This window comes from Andrographis paniculata, unplaced genomic scaffold (assembly GCF_009805555.1).
Source record: "Andrographis paniculata isolate CXL003 unplaced genomic scaffold, ASM980555v1 Contig43END, whole genome shotgun sequence".
Lineage (NCBI taxonomy): Eukaryota > Viridiplantae > Streptophyta > Magnoliopsida > Lamiales > Acanthaceae > Andrographis > Andrographis paniculata.
Genome location: NW_026137577.1, coordinates 1447723 through 1465514, shown reverse-complemented (window position 1 = coordinate 1465514; position 17792 = coordinate 1447723). Strand labels below are relative to the sequence as shown.

Here is a 17792-nt window from a genome sequence, read left to right as displayed (position 1 = left end):
TGTTAGTTCTTAAAATGGATTTAATTCTAGACTGCTTTTAAGAAAAATATTTGATTCAGGTACGCATGGCACCTCCGGGACAGGGGACGTCTCGGGAGATAGAAAGACGGGCTGAATGAGTGAACTGTATCTGATGTATTATATGTAAATTCTAACTAGAAAAACCTCCCGTTTTGGGAGTATGTTTTTGTAAATATTTATAAACTATTTTTTTTGGGAATAATAAAATGCTTATATAATTAATTTTAGCCTTAACACTGTGTTGTGGGGCCCGAAGTAGGAGGTGACGACCTCATGATGCAGTGTGGCGGTAGCATTTCCAGTATGAGCCAACTGGGGGTGTTACAAGTTGGTATCAGAGCCTAGGTTTGATAGATTTTGGCTCTTTGAATTAAAAAGGTTTTGAAAATAATAATGATATTGAATTGGTTTGGTGAGGTTTGGGTTTTGCGGGTGCATTCATGTTAATGTGATCTATCTTTTATTGTTATGCTTGGTTTAGCTGTGTGCTGAATTGATATTGAATCAGGAAAAATTGGGGGCAGTATGTCGAATTCTCGAGGTGGTGGTGTACGTAGGGCTATTCAAGGCCCAGAGTTTGATCCTTCGTCTGATGAGTCACAGTATCCTGTGCCAGCGCATGTACCAACAGAGGCACCTAGCCAGGATTTCTTTCGGCAGTTTATGGCCGCGATGATGCCTCAACAGAGGAGTTTCATTGATGCTGTGATGCGGCATAACCCACCAACATATTCTGGTTCAGTGGAGCCAGGAGTCCTTGAGTTTTGGGTTGAAAAGATGGAAAAGATATTTCGTGTTGTTCAGGTTCCGTCAGATCAACGAGTTAATATTGGAGCCTATTTCTTGGAAGGCCGAGCAAATCGGTGGTGGTTAGGTGAAGAAGCTGCAGGTGTAGACCAGGTGGATATGACTTGGGATGAATTTAAAGCAAAGTTAAAAGCTAGGTTTATACCGTCGCATATTCGAAAAGCGAAGAAGCAAGAATTGCTGGACTTAAAGCAGGGCTCGATGTCAGTTGAGGATTATTTTGTGAAGTTTAATGAGTTGAAGATGTATGTTCCTGACTACTTTTCCTGTGAGCGAGACAGAATTGACCATTTTGTAGACGGGTTGCAACACAGAATTCAAGAAGCTTTAGCGGTGTTGGATATCAGTTCATTGTATGAGGCTTACGAGCGTGCTGCCCGATTTTATCAGAAGCAGGAAGTCAGACAAAAGGAGAGTGAGAAGGAAATAGGTTATCAACATCAGGTTCGAGATAAGGGAAAAGCTAAAGTGGAGGATGAGCCCAAGGGTAAAAAGAAATGGTGGCAAATGTTCAGGTCTGGGCCATCGTATAAGGGGATTTCGATTAATGAACCGAGTCAGGAGAGGTCTCAGCAATCGGGGGCTGTTTGTCGGCGTTGTGGAACAAACCACCCAGGTACTCGTTGTGATAAAGTTCCATTGACATGTTTTAAATGTGGTGGTAGTGGTCACATTGCCAGGTTATGTCCAAGTGTGGTAACTGCAAGGGAGTTTCCATAACCGAGGTTTAGGCCATGGCAGCCGCCGTCTTCGCAGTCACAAGGGAGAGGATTAGGATCATCTTGGCGAGAGGGACGAAGTCAGTCACGTTCGTCATCTAGGCAGCCAGGCAGAGGACCTGACCAGCGTGGACGAATAAATGTTCTTACCCAAGCAGAAGCTGATTATCATCCAGGTGAGGTTTTAACGGGTAGATTTCTGGTTTGCGGTTTTCCTGCTCTTGTGTTATTCGATTCGGGTGCAACGTTCTCGTTCATATCTAAGCGTCTAGTTAGACGATTGGGTCTGAATTCATCAGTAGAAGTGGTAGTGGAAGTTTTACTTCCATCAGGAGAAGTGCTGGAATGCCGAGAGCTTTATATGCAGATTCCGGTTAGTATTGAAGGGGTTGATTTTGTTACTAACTTGTTGGGCATCAAGCTATCCGAGTTCGATGTAATATTGGGGATGGATTGGTTAGTGGCATATCAAGCTCAATTTGATTGTCGAAAAAGATCAATTTCGCTGGTTGGAGCGATGGGCGAACAGGTGAATTATGCAGGATCTGCCAGACAACCTTCTATGAAGGTAATTTCATCCCTATCATTTCAATCATTTATTCGTAAGGGGTTTCCAGTATATCTGTGTGAGGTAAGAGATTTGACGCAAGGGGAGCAGCGATTGCAAGATATTCTTGTAGTCCGAAATTTTCCTGATGTATTTCCTGATGACATTCCGGGTATGCCACCAGCTCGTGAGGTGGATTTTGCTATTGATATTGTGCCGGGTGCTGAGCCAGTATCAAGGGCTCCATACCGGATGGCACCTTTAGAACTAGCTGAACTTAAATTGCAACTACAGGAATTGCTAGATAAGGGTTACATTCGGCCTAGTACATCGCCTTGGGGAGCTCCAGTTTTATTTGTGAAAAAGAAGGATGGAAGTTTGAGGTTATGTATTGACTACCGTGGACTGAACAAAGTCACGGTGAAGAACAAATATCCTCTTCCAAGGATTGATGATCTATTTGATCAACTGAGAGGTGCAACTATATTCTCAAAGATTGACTTGAGATCTGGATATCATCAGCTAAGGATTGCAGAGCATGACATTCCGAAGACAGCTTTTCGGACTAGATACGGGCATTATGAATTCACGGTATGTCCTTTGGGTTGACTAACGCCCCGGCTGCGTTTATGGAGTTGATGAATAGAATTTTTCAACCATACCTCGATCAGTTTGTGGTGGTATTTATTGACGATATCTTGGTCTATTCCCCAGATAAAAAGACGCATGCAAAACATTTGCATGTAATATTAAACATATTGCGTGCAAGAAAGTTATATGCCAAGTTATCCAAATGCGAGTTTTGGTTGAAGGAGGTTGCTTTCTTGGGGCATGTTGTTCTGGAAAGGGTATCTCAGTAGATCCTTCTAAAGTGGCGGCAATCTTGGATTGGCCAAGACCTACCAATCAATCAGAAGTAAGAAGCTTTTTGGGTTTGGCAGGATATTATCGGCGATTCGTTCTTGATTTTTCGAAGATTGCAAAACCATTAACTAATTTGCTGAAAAAGGATGCAAAGATTAACTGGGATCACGAGTGTGAGTCATCCTTTTTAGAATTGAAACATCGATTAACTTCAGCGCCAATTTTGGCTTTACCAGTGGAAGGTGAGGAGTTTGAAGTGTATAGTGATGCTTCGAAGCAGGGATTGGGATGTGTCTTAATGCAGAATCAAAGAGTTATTGCTTATGCATCACGACAACTAAAACCTCACGAAGAGAATTATCCGACACACGACTTGGAAATGGCAGCAGTGGTGTTTGCTTTGAAGATTTGGAGACACTATCTTTATGGAGCCCATTGCAGAATATTTACTGACCATCAAAGTTTGAAATATATCTTCACCCAAAAAGAATTGAATTTAAGACAAAGAAGATGGTTAGAATTGGTGAAGGATTATGATCTTGAAATTGTGTATCATGAAGGCAAAGCAAATGTTGTAGCCGATGCCTTAAGTCGAAAACCAAGGCATAACTTGGGCTTCATGTCGGTTGCTGATGAACTGTGCCAAGATTTAGCGCGGATGGAAATTGAGGTACTTGGACGGGGTATGACTCGGGGATATTTGCAAATGATACAAGTTGAGCCTGAAATTTATGATCGCATTAGAGCGGCTCAAATGGAAGATAATAAAATGGTTGAGCTTGCAGTGAAAGTTCAGTACGGTCAGACTCAAAATTTTAATATTGCTCCAGATGGGAGTCTTCGATTTCACGGGAGGTGGTGTATCCCAAAGGATCGAAATGATTTGAAAGAGCAGATTATGAGTGAGGCTCATAATACACCATACTCAGTGCATCCGGGGGGAAATAAAATGTATCATGACCTACGTCAACATTTTTGGTGGAAGGGCATGAAGAAGGATGTAGCCAAATTTGTTGCACGATGTTTAAATTGTCAAAAGGTAAAAGCAGAACATCATAGACCAATGGGGTTGCTACAACCTTTAGAAGTTCCACTCTGGAAATGGGATTCTATCGCAATGGATTTTGTAACAGGACTTCCAAGGTCAAAGTCGGGAACAGATGCAATTTGGGTAATTATAGACAGATTGACCAAGTCAGCAGTGTTCATTCCAGTACGTATGACTTGGAGTATGCAGAAATTGGCCAAATTATATGTTCATTATGTGGTTAAACGACACGGTATTCCTGAGGTGATCATATCAGATCGTGACCCACGTTTTCAATCTCGATTTTGGCAAAAATTGCAGGAAGCCTTTGGTACTCAGTTGCATATGAGTACTGCATTCCATCCTATGACTGATGGTCAGTCAGAAAGAACTATCCGTATTCTGGAAGATATGCTAAGAGCTTGTGCTATGGAATTTCAAGGGAGTTGGGAAGACCACTTGGATTTAGTGGAATTTTCATATAATAATAGCCATCAAGCAAGTATCGGAATGGCTCCTTTTGAAGCTCTTTATGGTCGAAAATGCAGAACTCCTTTGAGTTGGGACGATATGAGTGATCGACTGATACTGGGTCCGGAAATGATTGAGGAATCGAAAAATAAGATTCGAATTATCAGAGAAAAGATGAAGGCAGCTCAAGATCGTCAAAAGAGTTATGCCGATAGAGCCCGACGTGAGGGTCAATTTCAAAGTGGAGATTTTGTCTTATTGAAAGTATCCCCAATGAAAGGTATTAGAAGGTTTGGGATTAAAGGAAAATTGAGTCCGCGTTATGTTGGACCTTATGAAATTGTCGATCGAGTTGGTGATTGGGCCTATCGGTTGGCACTTCCAAATTCTATGGAGCGTATCCATAATGTGTTTCATATATCTCAGCTTCGTAGGTATGTTGCAGATCCTTCTCATATTTTATCTCCAGATGAGATAGAGCTGAATGAAGATCTTTCGTATGAAGAAAAGCCTCTGTGGATCATGGACACAAAGGTCCGAACCATGAGGAATCGAGATATTCGTATGGTGAAAGTAATGTGGTCCAGACATGGAGCGGAAGAGGCCACGTGGGAAGTAGAACAAGAAATGTTCAAAGCATACCCACAATTGTTTAATTAAGTTGCCTTGTTATGTGTTTGAGTTTAGATTTCGGGGACGAAATCTTTTTAAGGGGGAGTGGATTGTAATGCCCTGATTTCGGAATGTATAAAATAATATTATTATAGCAAATAAATATTTGACAATAGTAATGGAATCAAGAAACTAATATTTTGGGATAAATTATATTCCAATTTTATATATTAGTTATAATTAAATAGACTGTTAAATGGATAAATATCGATAAAATTAAAAATAAATATAAATATAAATATAATATATAATATATAATATAATATATATAATAATAATATAGTAGATGATGATAAGAACCTTATCATCATCGTTAATAACAATAATAATATAATAATAATATATAATGTTTAATAATAATAATAATATATTACGTTTAATAATAATAATAATATAATATATATATATAATATGAAAAGAAAGAAAGAATCCAACGCAGCAGCAGCAACGAACCAAAGGAGGAGAAGGAAGGGAGGAAGAAGAAGGAGAAAGAGAAAAAAAAAAAAAAAAGAAAGAAAAAGATTTAGCCGTCCGATTCCAATTCCGACTTGGGTATGGTATTCCTTGCTATTCGTAGAGTCCGATTATAAATTTTAATACGAATTTTGATATTGGAGTATTAAATTAGAAATTCTTCAAAAATTCAAAATTGGCTATTTAGCTATTTAATCGATGAATTTCTTTAGCTAATAGCCTATTCGTAGCGCCGACATTATATTTTGAGAATTTCGTACCAATCCAAGTCGAATAAAAAAACGGCAGTATATCGCACCTGCCTGCTTGTTCATACCTTTGCGTATTTTTATTTAATAATCGGGCAATATAAATATTATGAGGTAGAAGGATTTTATAGCTAGAATATCATATTCTACTAAATATAAAAGTTTGGAGCCCGACGAGTTAATTATAGAAATTAGCTTTTGAATAAGCAGGTAGCTCCTGAGAATAAGCATAAAGCTCATCTGATTTGAGTAAATAATGGGACATGTGTACGTTGGAGGAGATTTGGGTGAAGTTATAAAATCCAGAAAGTATCGGTAGGAGGTAAGCAGTAGGGAATTAAATCTAATTTTAAGAAATTAGGTATTTATGTTGCATGTGATTCTGATTCTGATATTGATATGATATTATGTGGAATCATTTGGTCAGTGCATCTATATATGTATATATGTGTGTGTATATGCATGTGTGAAACTTCGTTTTACGATATTTGATATACGTATTTGATCGTGTTGGTGAATTTATAAAAAGGAGGATAGGTGGGCCGTCTCACCAGCCCTTTTCATTAAATTCACTTATTGACATGCTGCACACATTGCACGATTTATCGGATATGTTTTATGGATCTATCGTTTAGTCGCCGTGTGCGGTAGTGCTAGGCGAGGGCATCATCTGGGGTTAGGATATTCGACCCCGATGTACCGTAACACTTTGGCGATAGTGGACGATAGTAGTCGGGCAACTGGGTGACTTAGTCGCACGGTCATTCAGGGATTAGACCCATTGCAGTTGAGACGTATTTGGTCTAATCATTCGGGTTCGGTGTTGTTCCACTCATTGGAGTAGCTACTAGTGAGGTCTACCGGTAGTTTAGGATCAGATGCCAAACTCCAAACGCGATCCCGTTAGGGCGTGCGAGGAGGAGTAGAGTTTCCGGGTTTCCTTCGGGTGATTCCAGGTTGCACGGATTCTACTACGTTACACGGGGTAGGGCTAGACAGGAGGGTCCTATCTTCGCTATCACAGACTATGGGGTGTCTTGTGGTTAATGGCGACAACGTTCGACTATCCATGTATTGATTGCGGGAGTCGTATGGTGGGTATATGGGAGTGACCGGGTGACCGTTATATTATTATGGGTTTACCAGGTCCTTCCTTGAGCCGAGGATTTTCCGGCTATTTATTGATGATAGTCTAGTGAGCTGTTATTATGGAGCCGAGGTTATTCCGGCTGCTCACTTTGACATATGTATATGGGTATATGTGCATGAGTTGTCGATTTTGACATTATTGTTACATTATTTCAGTATGGGCATGGCATGACATTTATTTTGCAAATGACGGAAATTAAACTCTATTTTCGAGCATGACATGGCATATTTTATGTTAGTTCTTAAAATGGATTTAATTCTAGACTGCTTTTAAGAAAAATATTTGATTCAGGTACGCATGGCACCTCCGGGACAGGGGACGTCTCGGGAGATAGAAAGACGGGCTGAATGAGTGAACTGCATCTGATGTATTATATGTAAATTCTAACTAGAAAAACCTCCCGTTTTGGGAGTATGTTTTTGTAAATATTTATAAACTATTTTTTTTTGGGAATAATAAAATGCTTATATAATTAATTTTAGCCTTAACACTGTGTTGTGGGGCCCGAAGTAGGAGGTGACGACCTCATGATGCAGTGTGGCGGTAGCATTTCCAGTATGAGCCAACTGGGGGTGTTACATATATTGATTGTTACTCATATACCACTGCTCCCATGGAATGATTGGTTATTTAGACCTATTACCTAGTAATACACACCGTAACACACAAACCAATCTTCGGTCCACTAGGGTTGAGAGAAGAAGTGCACTCACCGAATTTCCGCATTGGACCCTATGTGTAGGATTGACTTAAATAAATTACATTCGAGGATACCTGGTACTACAAATCTAATGCTTATGAAATCATTATTTATACCTCTTATATCGAGGTTTGTACTTGGATCACATGGCTACATACTGAAATAATAAATGTAGATGCCCTAGATAAGATATTATGTACCTACAATAACAATAAAATATACTTCAATTACGATTGCATATGCCCTGGTAACCTATGGCTGGAGAACTGATCTTTTCACTTGAAATATTCACTTAATGACGGTAATCATGAATGAGTTCAACCATGGTAATGTTTCCCGCGACACCCCAAAGTGTATGAAAAGATAAACAACACATATTTACTATTGATGGTTAAACAATTCATAAATAACTAGTTAAGTTGTATGATATATGTATAATCATATACCTTCACTTGTAGATGGCTAAATAAGTCATAAGTGAGTAAATTTAATTATGTTGGTTGTTAGTATAAATGATTGTTTTCATAAATTGAAAATTGTTAAACCTATTACGTATTAATCTACACCGTTCCATACACAACAACATTCGGTGAGGGGCATACTTGCATAGTGCATGACTCAGCTAGGTGGGCAAGTGCTCCAGAGCGGATCTTCCATACCCCCAAACTCGCATGGTGTACAAAATCTTAGTACTTGTACCTCCTGCAGTCTTGCGTGTAACTGAACAGCTAATCTTATGCCAGGTCTTTGAATTATGTACCTTCATAGCTCCATTTTAGTGCCAGTGAGGAGTTAGGATATTGATAGATTCCAAAATAGATTAAGTCTTAATCCTCATATGTATGTTTTTAATGGATGTGACATGATGCAACACAGTATGTTCGTGTACTTTATGCCACAGAGATCATTACTTATCAAGACCACGCTAACATTGTTGGATAGTAGTACACTACTATTAGACGTGCTTCGAGAGATCAACTAAATACCCCCAGATAATTCATGTGCTTGTGTTCATTTATTTGAAACCTGTGTCATTGAATTATCATACACAAACGAGAACTGTCACATACCCATTGTTTTTGTTCTTGTTCATGTATCATCAAAACATCCAAATTATAACAGCAGTTCTATACAACTGGAATCTTGCTATTGTATATTTACTTACCTCATTACATTGTATCAATCATGCCAAAGGTAATTACACACCAAAAAGGACGTTCAGGACAAAAACAAAAATTATACCTCAAAAGGCCTACGGTACTGCAGCTTTACACATGTTTCTATTGAGCCCGAAAACCACAAGGATCACATTTTCGTGAATTTTTTATCTGCTGGAAGTCATGCGTCATTTCTTTTGACGGTCTGGTTGCACAAATGAAATAGGAGATACCCATTCTACTATACTGAGTATGTATAATAAAATAACAACATACATGTACCCAATCGTGCATCAGAGAGGGATATTTTGTTGCTCATTCATGGACCGTGCATTTATGTCCACAAAAAATTTGAGTGATAATTCACTACTATGCCAACGTGCATTGAGACATCAACTAAATACTCTCCCAAATAATTTGTGTACCCCTATTACATTTTCAGAAACTTGTGTCATCAAACTATCATACATAAAAAGGACTATCACATGCCCATTATTTGTGTTCATATACAATAGTACATCCAAATTACAATTTTGGTTCTATCCAACCAGGCTATTTTTGTTGTATTTTTACCTACATCATTACACTATATCCAACACGTCAAAAGTAATTAAATGCTAAAAGTGACATCCTAGACAAAAAATATATATATACACTTTTAAAAGGTCTATGATACCTGCTCTTTACAACTTCTTCTTGTGTTCGAGACGGCTACAACGAATCTTAGACAAAACAAATATCGAATCATTAGCTTACTTATACTAAGTGGTCTGCAAAAGGTTTATGGCTAAAGGGTCCTCAATGCATAAAATGGAAATGACTTTCTTCCATTTGATTTTACAATTAGTATAGATTAGCACCCACCAATTCAATTTCAACTAATCTGTCTTGCAACTCAAAATATAGAGAGTCAAGAAAGAGCAAGGTAAAATCATTTATAATAACAGAGAATGTTCATTGAAAATTACTAGAAACTAATACAATATCTTCCTTTAAACTTTCTACATTACTACCTTTCTGAGCTTTCTTCTACAAATATAAATGCTCCTTAAAAAAAAAATATGTCATTGATTTTCACCAGGAATTGAAGATTAATAAGCAAAACGAGATTTCAATAGTTTCTTGAAGATTAAAGTGCATTTAGAAATTCTATGATTTCATATCTTTGAATTGATTTTGAATATAAATTCACATGTATTTTGTTTACATATTCTTTCTTTGTCCTTTAAAATACAATTAACAACAACTAACAAAAGTAAAAATTATGGCACAATTATTTATATATATTTATTTACTAGAAAATTAATGTTCTTCAGGCAATTTGGAGCCGGATCTCAACCTTTCTAAATGACATAATAAAATTTGTGCTTGAGAAATTCATTGAGAAGCAAACGAGCTACATAAATTAGCAATTTTGACGTTTTCATCAATTTCCATCAAAACCAATCAATTGTACAAAAAAAAAAAATAACAAGTTCCCCTCACCATCTATAATGATATTAGCAAACCAACAATTTTTGAACAAAAAATTATTAAATTATCTTATGTTGGAACAAGATCTTCTTTTGGGACATTTTATCGAGCATATGAAGTGCATCATTCAAATATTCATCCCGTCTTTTAGGTAAGAGGTAGGGAAAACAAAGTATGACTAAAAATTGAGAAAAATTACCTAAATCCCACAAAAAATTTTCCTTTGTATTCAAATAAGAGTTCATTGTGACTAATAGTACGATGAAATCAGAGTTTATTTGGGAACGAGATCCCTGTTGGGAATTTAAAGGGAATAGAGGAGAAAGATCCTTGGAAGAATACTTGCAATACCTTCGTCGCGGGAGTGAAAAAATACGATGAAACCGGCCGTTGAAGCACCTGAAAATCGCGCGAAAGAAAAACTGATTTGGTGAAAGGTAAGTTAAACGAGGAAGATAACGGTTGAGGGTATAAAAAAGATTAGAGAACGATAGGGAGTCAAGCATGAGAAAACATGTAAAGTAGGGAGTGCAGATAAATAATTATGTAATGGGGACTGAATTTCAAGTTGAATAGGCAAATAGGGACTTTACTCCAATTAGCCGTTTTTTAAAAGTAATATATAATTTTACTTTTTTAAAATATAAATTATATATGTATAAATTATAATGTAAAAATAAATTAATGTTAGAGTGTAATTTATAAATATAAAAAATTATAAATAATATAAAAAAGAATACATACAGAATATATTTTTAGAATGAAAATTGAAATTTATGATTGAAATAAAATTACTGTACATCAACTATCAACTGTATTTTTACTATATAAATTTTGCAAAAAATAAAATTGAAAATTGGAGATGGAGATGACCTTAATTTATGTAATTGTAAAATTAAAATTAATTATAAATATCCATAATTAATAAAAAGATTATACTATTAAAATCAAAATTGATATTTTTTTTGTTTCAAATATACTCTCTCATTTCAGTAGAAAGTTAATACATTTTGTTCAATTATAAAATAATTATTTAATTGAATACTTCAATTCTTTTATACAAATATTCATATTTTATTATTATATTTATTTGAATACTTCAATTCTTTTATACAAATATTCATATTTTATTATTATATTGTTATTTTTGTACAAATTATTACTTTTACCTAAAGAACAAGCCCAAAATTACTCTTTTGATTTTTTCCCAAAATTTTAATATTTTAAAATTCAAACTCAAAAAATCCGACACACCAACACAGGGCTTCTCCGATTGAATTCTGCATAGCTGAAAGCCTGAAACCTGCTTGTTCACCACAGCAACTCAGCCAAACGACTCCAAGATTCGAGCTCCATCAATGATTCAATGGCGACTGATTTTCTTCTGAATCAAGACTGATATTCGGTGATGAGCCCGTATTTGAAATCCGGCATTCGCTTGCCCCAATTTGCAGAATCAATTTTTACAGCTCGATGTCTTCTTCTATGGAACCTCAGAAATCACTCAACCCTAGCCCTAGCAGCACCAATCCAAACAACACCAAACAATAAACCTGTCACCAATCCAATATACAATTTCCTCCCCCAAACCCAGAATCCCAACAATGTCGTTCCCGTCGTCTGCGCATCCCTCAAGCGAAAGGATCGAACAATTTGGGGCTATCTCCAGGAGCAAGGATTGTTCCTCAATTTCACCAACAGTGAATTCTCGACGATCTTGTTGAGAAGCCAGTCCGATCCATCCGCATCCTTTGCGTTCTTCAATTGGGTAAGAAAAAATTTAGGGTTGAAATCGAATGTGCAAAATTCCTGCATCATGATTCATATCTTAGTTTGGTCCAAAAACTACAAGCCAGCAATGGCAATCCTGTTAGAATTAGTGCAATTCGTGGATGTGTATGAATCCTTGCTTTTAAGTAGACATGGCTGCAATTGGCACCCTACTGTGTTTGACATGCTCATCAAGGCTTACCTAAGATGTGGTATGGTGGAAGAAAGCTTTCAAACTTTCAGGAAAATGGCGAAGCAAGGCTTTTTTCCGAGTATTGTGACTGTTAATTGTCTTCTAAGTGGACTTTCAAGGATGAACTGTATAGGAAAATGTTGGGAAGCATATGAAGAAGTGAGGAGGATTGGATTACGTCCAAATGCGTGCACTTTCAATATATTGACTCACTTGTTGTGTAAGGAGGGTGATGTGGATAAGGTGAATGTGTTTTTGGAGAAGATGGAGGAAGAAGGATTCGATCCTGACATCGTAACATACAACATGCTTGTCAATGGATATTGTAAGAAAAAGCGGATGAAGGACGCCATTCGTTTGTATAACATCATGGGTCTGAGAGGGGTAGTTCCTGATGTTATTACGTACACATCTTTGATCAACGGATTATGTAAGAGCGGCAGTGTGAAGGAAGCTCATAGGCTGTTCCATGTGATGGTTGATAAGGAGTTGAAGCCGGATGTCGTTTCATACAATACTCTTGTGTATGGATATTGCAAGGATGGGATGATGCAGGAAGCTAGAGCTGTGTTGTTTGACATGATTGGGAATGGGGTTTGGCCGGATGATTTTACTTGTTGGATGCTTGTGAAAGGATATAAGAATACGGACAGGATGATATCTGCTTTGAATCTTGTGCAGGAGCTCGCGCAGTTTGGTGTTGTAATATCCCAAGATGTCTATTGTTACCTGATTCTTGCTTTATGCAGGGAGGATCGTCCATTTGCAGCAAAATCTCTTATGGGACAGATGTATGAGAAGAGTTATTTTCCGAGTGAGGAATTATATAATGAGCTGGTTTGTTCTCTTTGTCGAACAAGTTTTGTGAAGGAGGCATTGGAAATGAAAGCGGAGATGATAACAAAGAATATGAAATTGGATTTGAGTTCATATAAAGCTATTATTAGAGGTTTGGTTGAATTGAGAAAATGCAAGGAGGCTTTGGTTCTAATGCGGGAGATGGTTGAGTTGGGACTGACCATAGACGTTGAAATTTGCAGAGTGTTGGTGAATGGGTTGTGCAAAGAGAAAAATTTTGACGAAGCAGAATTATTGTTGATTTTCTACGGTAAGGAATTGCAAATATTTGACATTGAATGTTATAATGCGCTTGTTAGGGTACTTTCTGAGGAATGCGATCCTGCACAGTTGATGGCATTCCAAGATAGGATGGTGAAACTTGGATTTGCACCGAATCGACTCACATGCAAATACATCATTGATGCAATGCAGAAAACAATTGGGTCGAAGAGAGCTGGGCTTCTGGCTGACTGACTGACGCATGTGTTCGTTCAAATTATCATCCTCCGTTTACTTTAACATTTAACGAAGGTTATAGCCCTGTCCTCGTGTGAGTCGACAGGTCCTCAGCCACCGGACCATTCGAGAATGCCAATCCTCCATTTTCTTGGTAACTATCGAGTGCGGAATGCAGCAATACAAGTAATATGGACTTAAAATCTTAGCTCTGGATGCAATCTTGCTTAGAGCTATTTGCAGCTCGTGATATCTGATGCTGGAGCCGATTGTTACGAAGGAATCCAACATAGGCACAGGTGACTTAAAGAGGATTACGAGCTTTTCAGCTTGTAGAATTTCAGAAGAGAACTTTTAGGGTGCTATCCATCTAAAGGGTTTATCTCCCATTATTGTTGAAGAACTAAAACGATTCAGGGAAAAAACAGTGAAAGCTTGTGCTAAAGTGAGGTAAACACATCATTCTTATTATATTTAACAAAAATTCCTTATTTTAGAATCTTATGAAGGTACCGAATGAATCTCACCATATATATACTTATCATGTGCAGCACAGCTACTGTGAAGTTCACGTTGAATGGTGAGATGTGTTGTTTCAACTTTAAATATCATGTGGAGGATTGAAGTATGAAGATGGAAAAACCCAAGGAAGAGAGAAATCCTCCTAACTATGCAACCGTACGCTGGACATCTTTAAGGCACCATGCATCCACCGGGTGCCACTGGTGTGCCGACTTCTTGCACCTACAGCAACTCCATCTGCATTCTTATGTGGTGACTGGTGCTACCTGTGGATTACAGAGTATGTCATTAAGGTACCAAGAAAATAAAAAGGAACACTTTTAATGATTTTAGAGTACCAAATCTAGAAAAGAAACATCACAGCAATGTTTTGCAGCTGTGTTCGAATTTAAGTTTATTCTCTTGTGCCTACCTGTATAATTCACAATATGTGGCCTTCACTCGACATTAGTGGTTAGATTTGATCTTTAAGTTGTACAGAAAGGAATTCATTGTGAGCATCAAATATTGTCTAGGTTTATCTTTATATTTTAATGGTTGGAAGTTTGAAGTTTATTAATGAGTGGAAGTATTTTTCTTGTAGCTTCTGTAATTATGGTACGGGCCTTATTTAAGATATTTGTAATATTCTAAACTTATTTAGAAAATTTTGTATTGCACTATAAATATGTACTTTTATAAATCAAAATAGAGAATCCTGTTTTACAGAATAACATGATATCAGAGCTAATTCTCTATGGTCAGTCTTTGTGATCCTAATTTATTTCACCACCATCGTCTCCACCACCATTGCCACCTTCTTTAGAGCTTGTTGTTGTTGTTGTTGTTGTCTTCTCAATTTAGATCTTGCAGTCACCGCCCCTTTTCCATCAAAGATGCTCCTTCCTTTTTGCCGCTCTGCAGCATCCTCCTCAGCCCATTGCTTTCACCATTCCAATCCCCATCAATGCGACTCTTGCTCCTTCCCATTCGAGATAACTTGGGTGGGGTTAAATTGAGGGTTGCATCATTGTTCTGGGTTGGTCATGTTTTATTGTTTGGCATTTTGTTTTCAAAGTTTCATGTGGGCACCAATCTGATACGGTGATATGTATTTTGAACAAATTACTGTTGATGAATAGTGTCAAAATAGCCACCACCTTGAAATGCAAGAACTGGCTCCGACATGACTGGAAGGTTGTTGAATTTTTCTCTTGCAGAACAAAAGTTAACTGTGTCTTCTTATTGCTAAAGTTTTTGTCTTTCCCACTTCACTTATCAATTCCTATTTTTCGTCTTAATAGTACAGTAAATCTGGCCGCTCCTTGAAGAAGCTATCAAATCACAAAGGTTGTTTATCAACTCAACCAGGCCATGTGGCAAAATGGTGGTTCCCGTGACAATATTATTGGTAATCATAAAAATGATGCATCTTGAAATTGTGCTTTTTCGACATTCTTCTTCTCATTTTTGCATGCCTATGCATTCTTTCAATACCAATTTGGATTGCAGCGGGTGAAATATTTTAAGTTTTAGAGCTTGAATTTTCTTCTATACACTGCTGATATTCGACTCTGTTATGCCTAGAACAAGAATCCTAATTACTAAACTGACTTTTGGAGCTTGAAGTTTGTTTGCTGTGCAGCATTATGTTCGAATCTGTTGCGACTAGAATAACAATTCCTAGTTACTAAAGCCATACTGTCAGTAGAATATTCGGATGAGTGGCTTTTTAACTTGAATTTGTATGGTAAAACTGTTTCACTCTTTTGATGGTAAGCTGCTCTACAAGGTAAAAAGGAAAAAAGAAATGTGAATCTGAATTTGAGGGTAGTTGAATTTCATATATAAACTGATTCTTGTATTAAAATGAGCTTTGCTGGAGATTCAGACTCGATGATGGTAAAAAGCTCGTAGCAGCTGCAAAGCTTGCTATGTGTTCTAACTCTATGCATCTGGATTCGATGATTCTTGTATCTCGAATATGATTTTGTTAAAAAGAATATGCAATTTATTTTTTTGAAGGAAATTTAATAAGCATTGGAAGGATGTTAGGCAAGGAGTTCAAGGTCAAGTGAAGCAACAATAAACCTACTTGGAGAGAAATTGAAGAACATTTTTTATGCTTTCTTTGGTTGCTTGGATTGAAGAAGGTGAGATCAAATCATTCTTATAGGAACAGTGACTATCAAAATGTTTTGGATATAGATTGTATGGATAATTCTCCAAGGGTGTGTTTGGTTGCAAATTGGTGTAGTTGAAAGTTCGATTTTCTTTTATTAAGGGGATGTTATGAGATGTTTTTTGGCCGATGTAATATATATATATATATATATATAAATGTAAAATGTGTTTTTGGAATGTTTTGGAAATTATGCTTCAACCAAATATATTCAATATAATGGTTACTAGAATTTAGGTAAAGTATAATTAATAAGTAATTTTAGTAAAAATAATTACTTATATAATAAAAAGTATTTATAGATTAAAATTAAAATAATTAAATAATTTAAAATTAAAAAAATTATAAATTATGAAATTTAAAATATCGATTAAAAGTATAATTATATTTTTAAAAAAATAAAACAACAAATTATGAAAAATTTATGTGTGACGGAGGGATACAATAAATAAATAAAAAAAATAAATAAATAAATAAAAAGATATTATAATATAAACGAGTAAATATATATATATATATCATTTTATCCATGCAATTTTGGTTCAATGATTTCTTTTGGTTCTTATGAATATATTATAAAATAATTATTAAATGTAATAAAAATGTGTTATATGAATATAATATTTTGATATCTCACTCCGTAAATATGATATAAAATAATATTTTGAATTTAATATTATTAACTAATTAAATTTCATAAACTTACATACTGTATAAGAGCTATCTCAATCAAGATTGAGAGAGTCTTATTCACTTTACACGGTTTTTGGATAAAAATAAATTATTTTTTTACAAAATATCGCATTAAAATATTATTAAAAAAAAATCAACTCAACACAACATTTTAATTCAATTTCAAACCATGATAAAACAATAGTAATAAAAATTCAAAAAGATAGGTATGTAAATTAAAAAAACTTGTTGCTAACATCATTGTGACTTAGTGTGGCTTGTAGATTTTTTTACTCGTCTGCAAAAATGTTAGTATGATAAATATATTAATTTATGTCGAAAAAATATCGACATATTGACGATACTCATAAACTTGGATTGCTCTTATTTGTAATTAAGTCTTTACAATAAATGAAAGTAATAATATTATAATTTTCAAAATAAATTTTATTGAGAAAATATCATGATATCGATAATATCCATTCTTATTCATTTACGACAAATGCTCATATACGCCTCAAATTACGATAATATTAGGACACTATAATTTTACAAATTGTTGGGATATGAAGTCTGATTATATCCTAAAATCTAGGGATATGATTTGGATATTATTATCATAGGCATAGGCTATAAATATCCATGCATTCTCACTCTAACATGTATCTGCGTAGTACTTTATAGTAAAATTCCTGGCTTGGCAGCGCCCCCAGACGTAGATCATCGTGATCGAACTGGGTTACCAAATCTTGTGTTCTTTTGTCTTTGTTATTTTATCTTGATTTCCTATAAATTTCCGTATCAAGTGGTATCAGAGCCTGGTTCGTTGGTAAGGTGGATTGGGAGGC

General features: G+C 36.1%; 2 protein-coding genes across 14 annotated transcripts in view; both read left to right on the top strand.

The window, feature by feature from the left end:
- The window catches only part of LOC127251210 (uncharacterized), a 61021-nt gene extending 51369 nt beyond the window's left edge, over positions 1-9652 (top strand). For 5 of the 10 annotated variants that reach the window (XM_051274811.1, XM_051274815.1, XM_051274809.1 and 2 more), the window contains exon 3: positions 60-1559. In XM_051274811.1, coding sequence (XP_051130768.1) covers positions 547-1548 — 1002 coding nt within the window. In that variant the 5' untranslated portion in view covers positions 60-546 and the 3' untranslated portion in view covers positions 1549-1559. Of the gene's footprint in view, positions 1-59; positions 1724-7291 lie in introns of those variants that run through there. The other 5 variants (XM_051274817.1, XM_051274816.1, XM_051274812.1 and 2 more) reach the window with 3 other exon arrangements.
- Positions 5563-16398, top strand: LOC127251209 (pentatricopeptide repeat-containing protein At5g40400). Of its 4 annotated transcripts, none has more exons than XM_051274807.1 (6): positions 5563-5680; positions 11593-13401; positions 13566-14039; positions 14141-14404; positions 15395-15501; positions 16116-16398. In XM_051274807.1, exons 2-3 carry the CDS (start codon positions 11739-11741, stop codon positions 13601-13603), a joined length of 1701 nt encoding a protein of 566 aa, XP_051130764.1. In that variant the 5' UTR covers positions 5563-5680; positions 11593-11738; the 3' UTR covers positions 13604-14039; positions 14141-14404; positions 15395-15501; positions 16116-16398. The 4 variants fall into 4 exon arrangements, with proteins under 4 accessions (XP_051130764.1, XP_051130762.1, XP_051130763.1 ...); XM_051274805.1 differs by adding an exon at positions 15233-15287 and having other exon boundaries at positions 5564-5680; positions 11593-14039; XM_051274806.1 differs by having other exon boundaries at positions 5564-5680; positions 11593-14039; positions 14146-14404.
- Positions 16399-17792: the final 1394 nt, after the last annotated feature.

Excerpts from the sequence above, each read along its gene's own strand:
- LOC127251209 (XM_051274806.1), top strand. The coding sequence starts at position 11,739 with ATGAGCCCGTATTTGAAATCCGGCATTCGCTTGCCCCAATTTGCAGAA.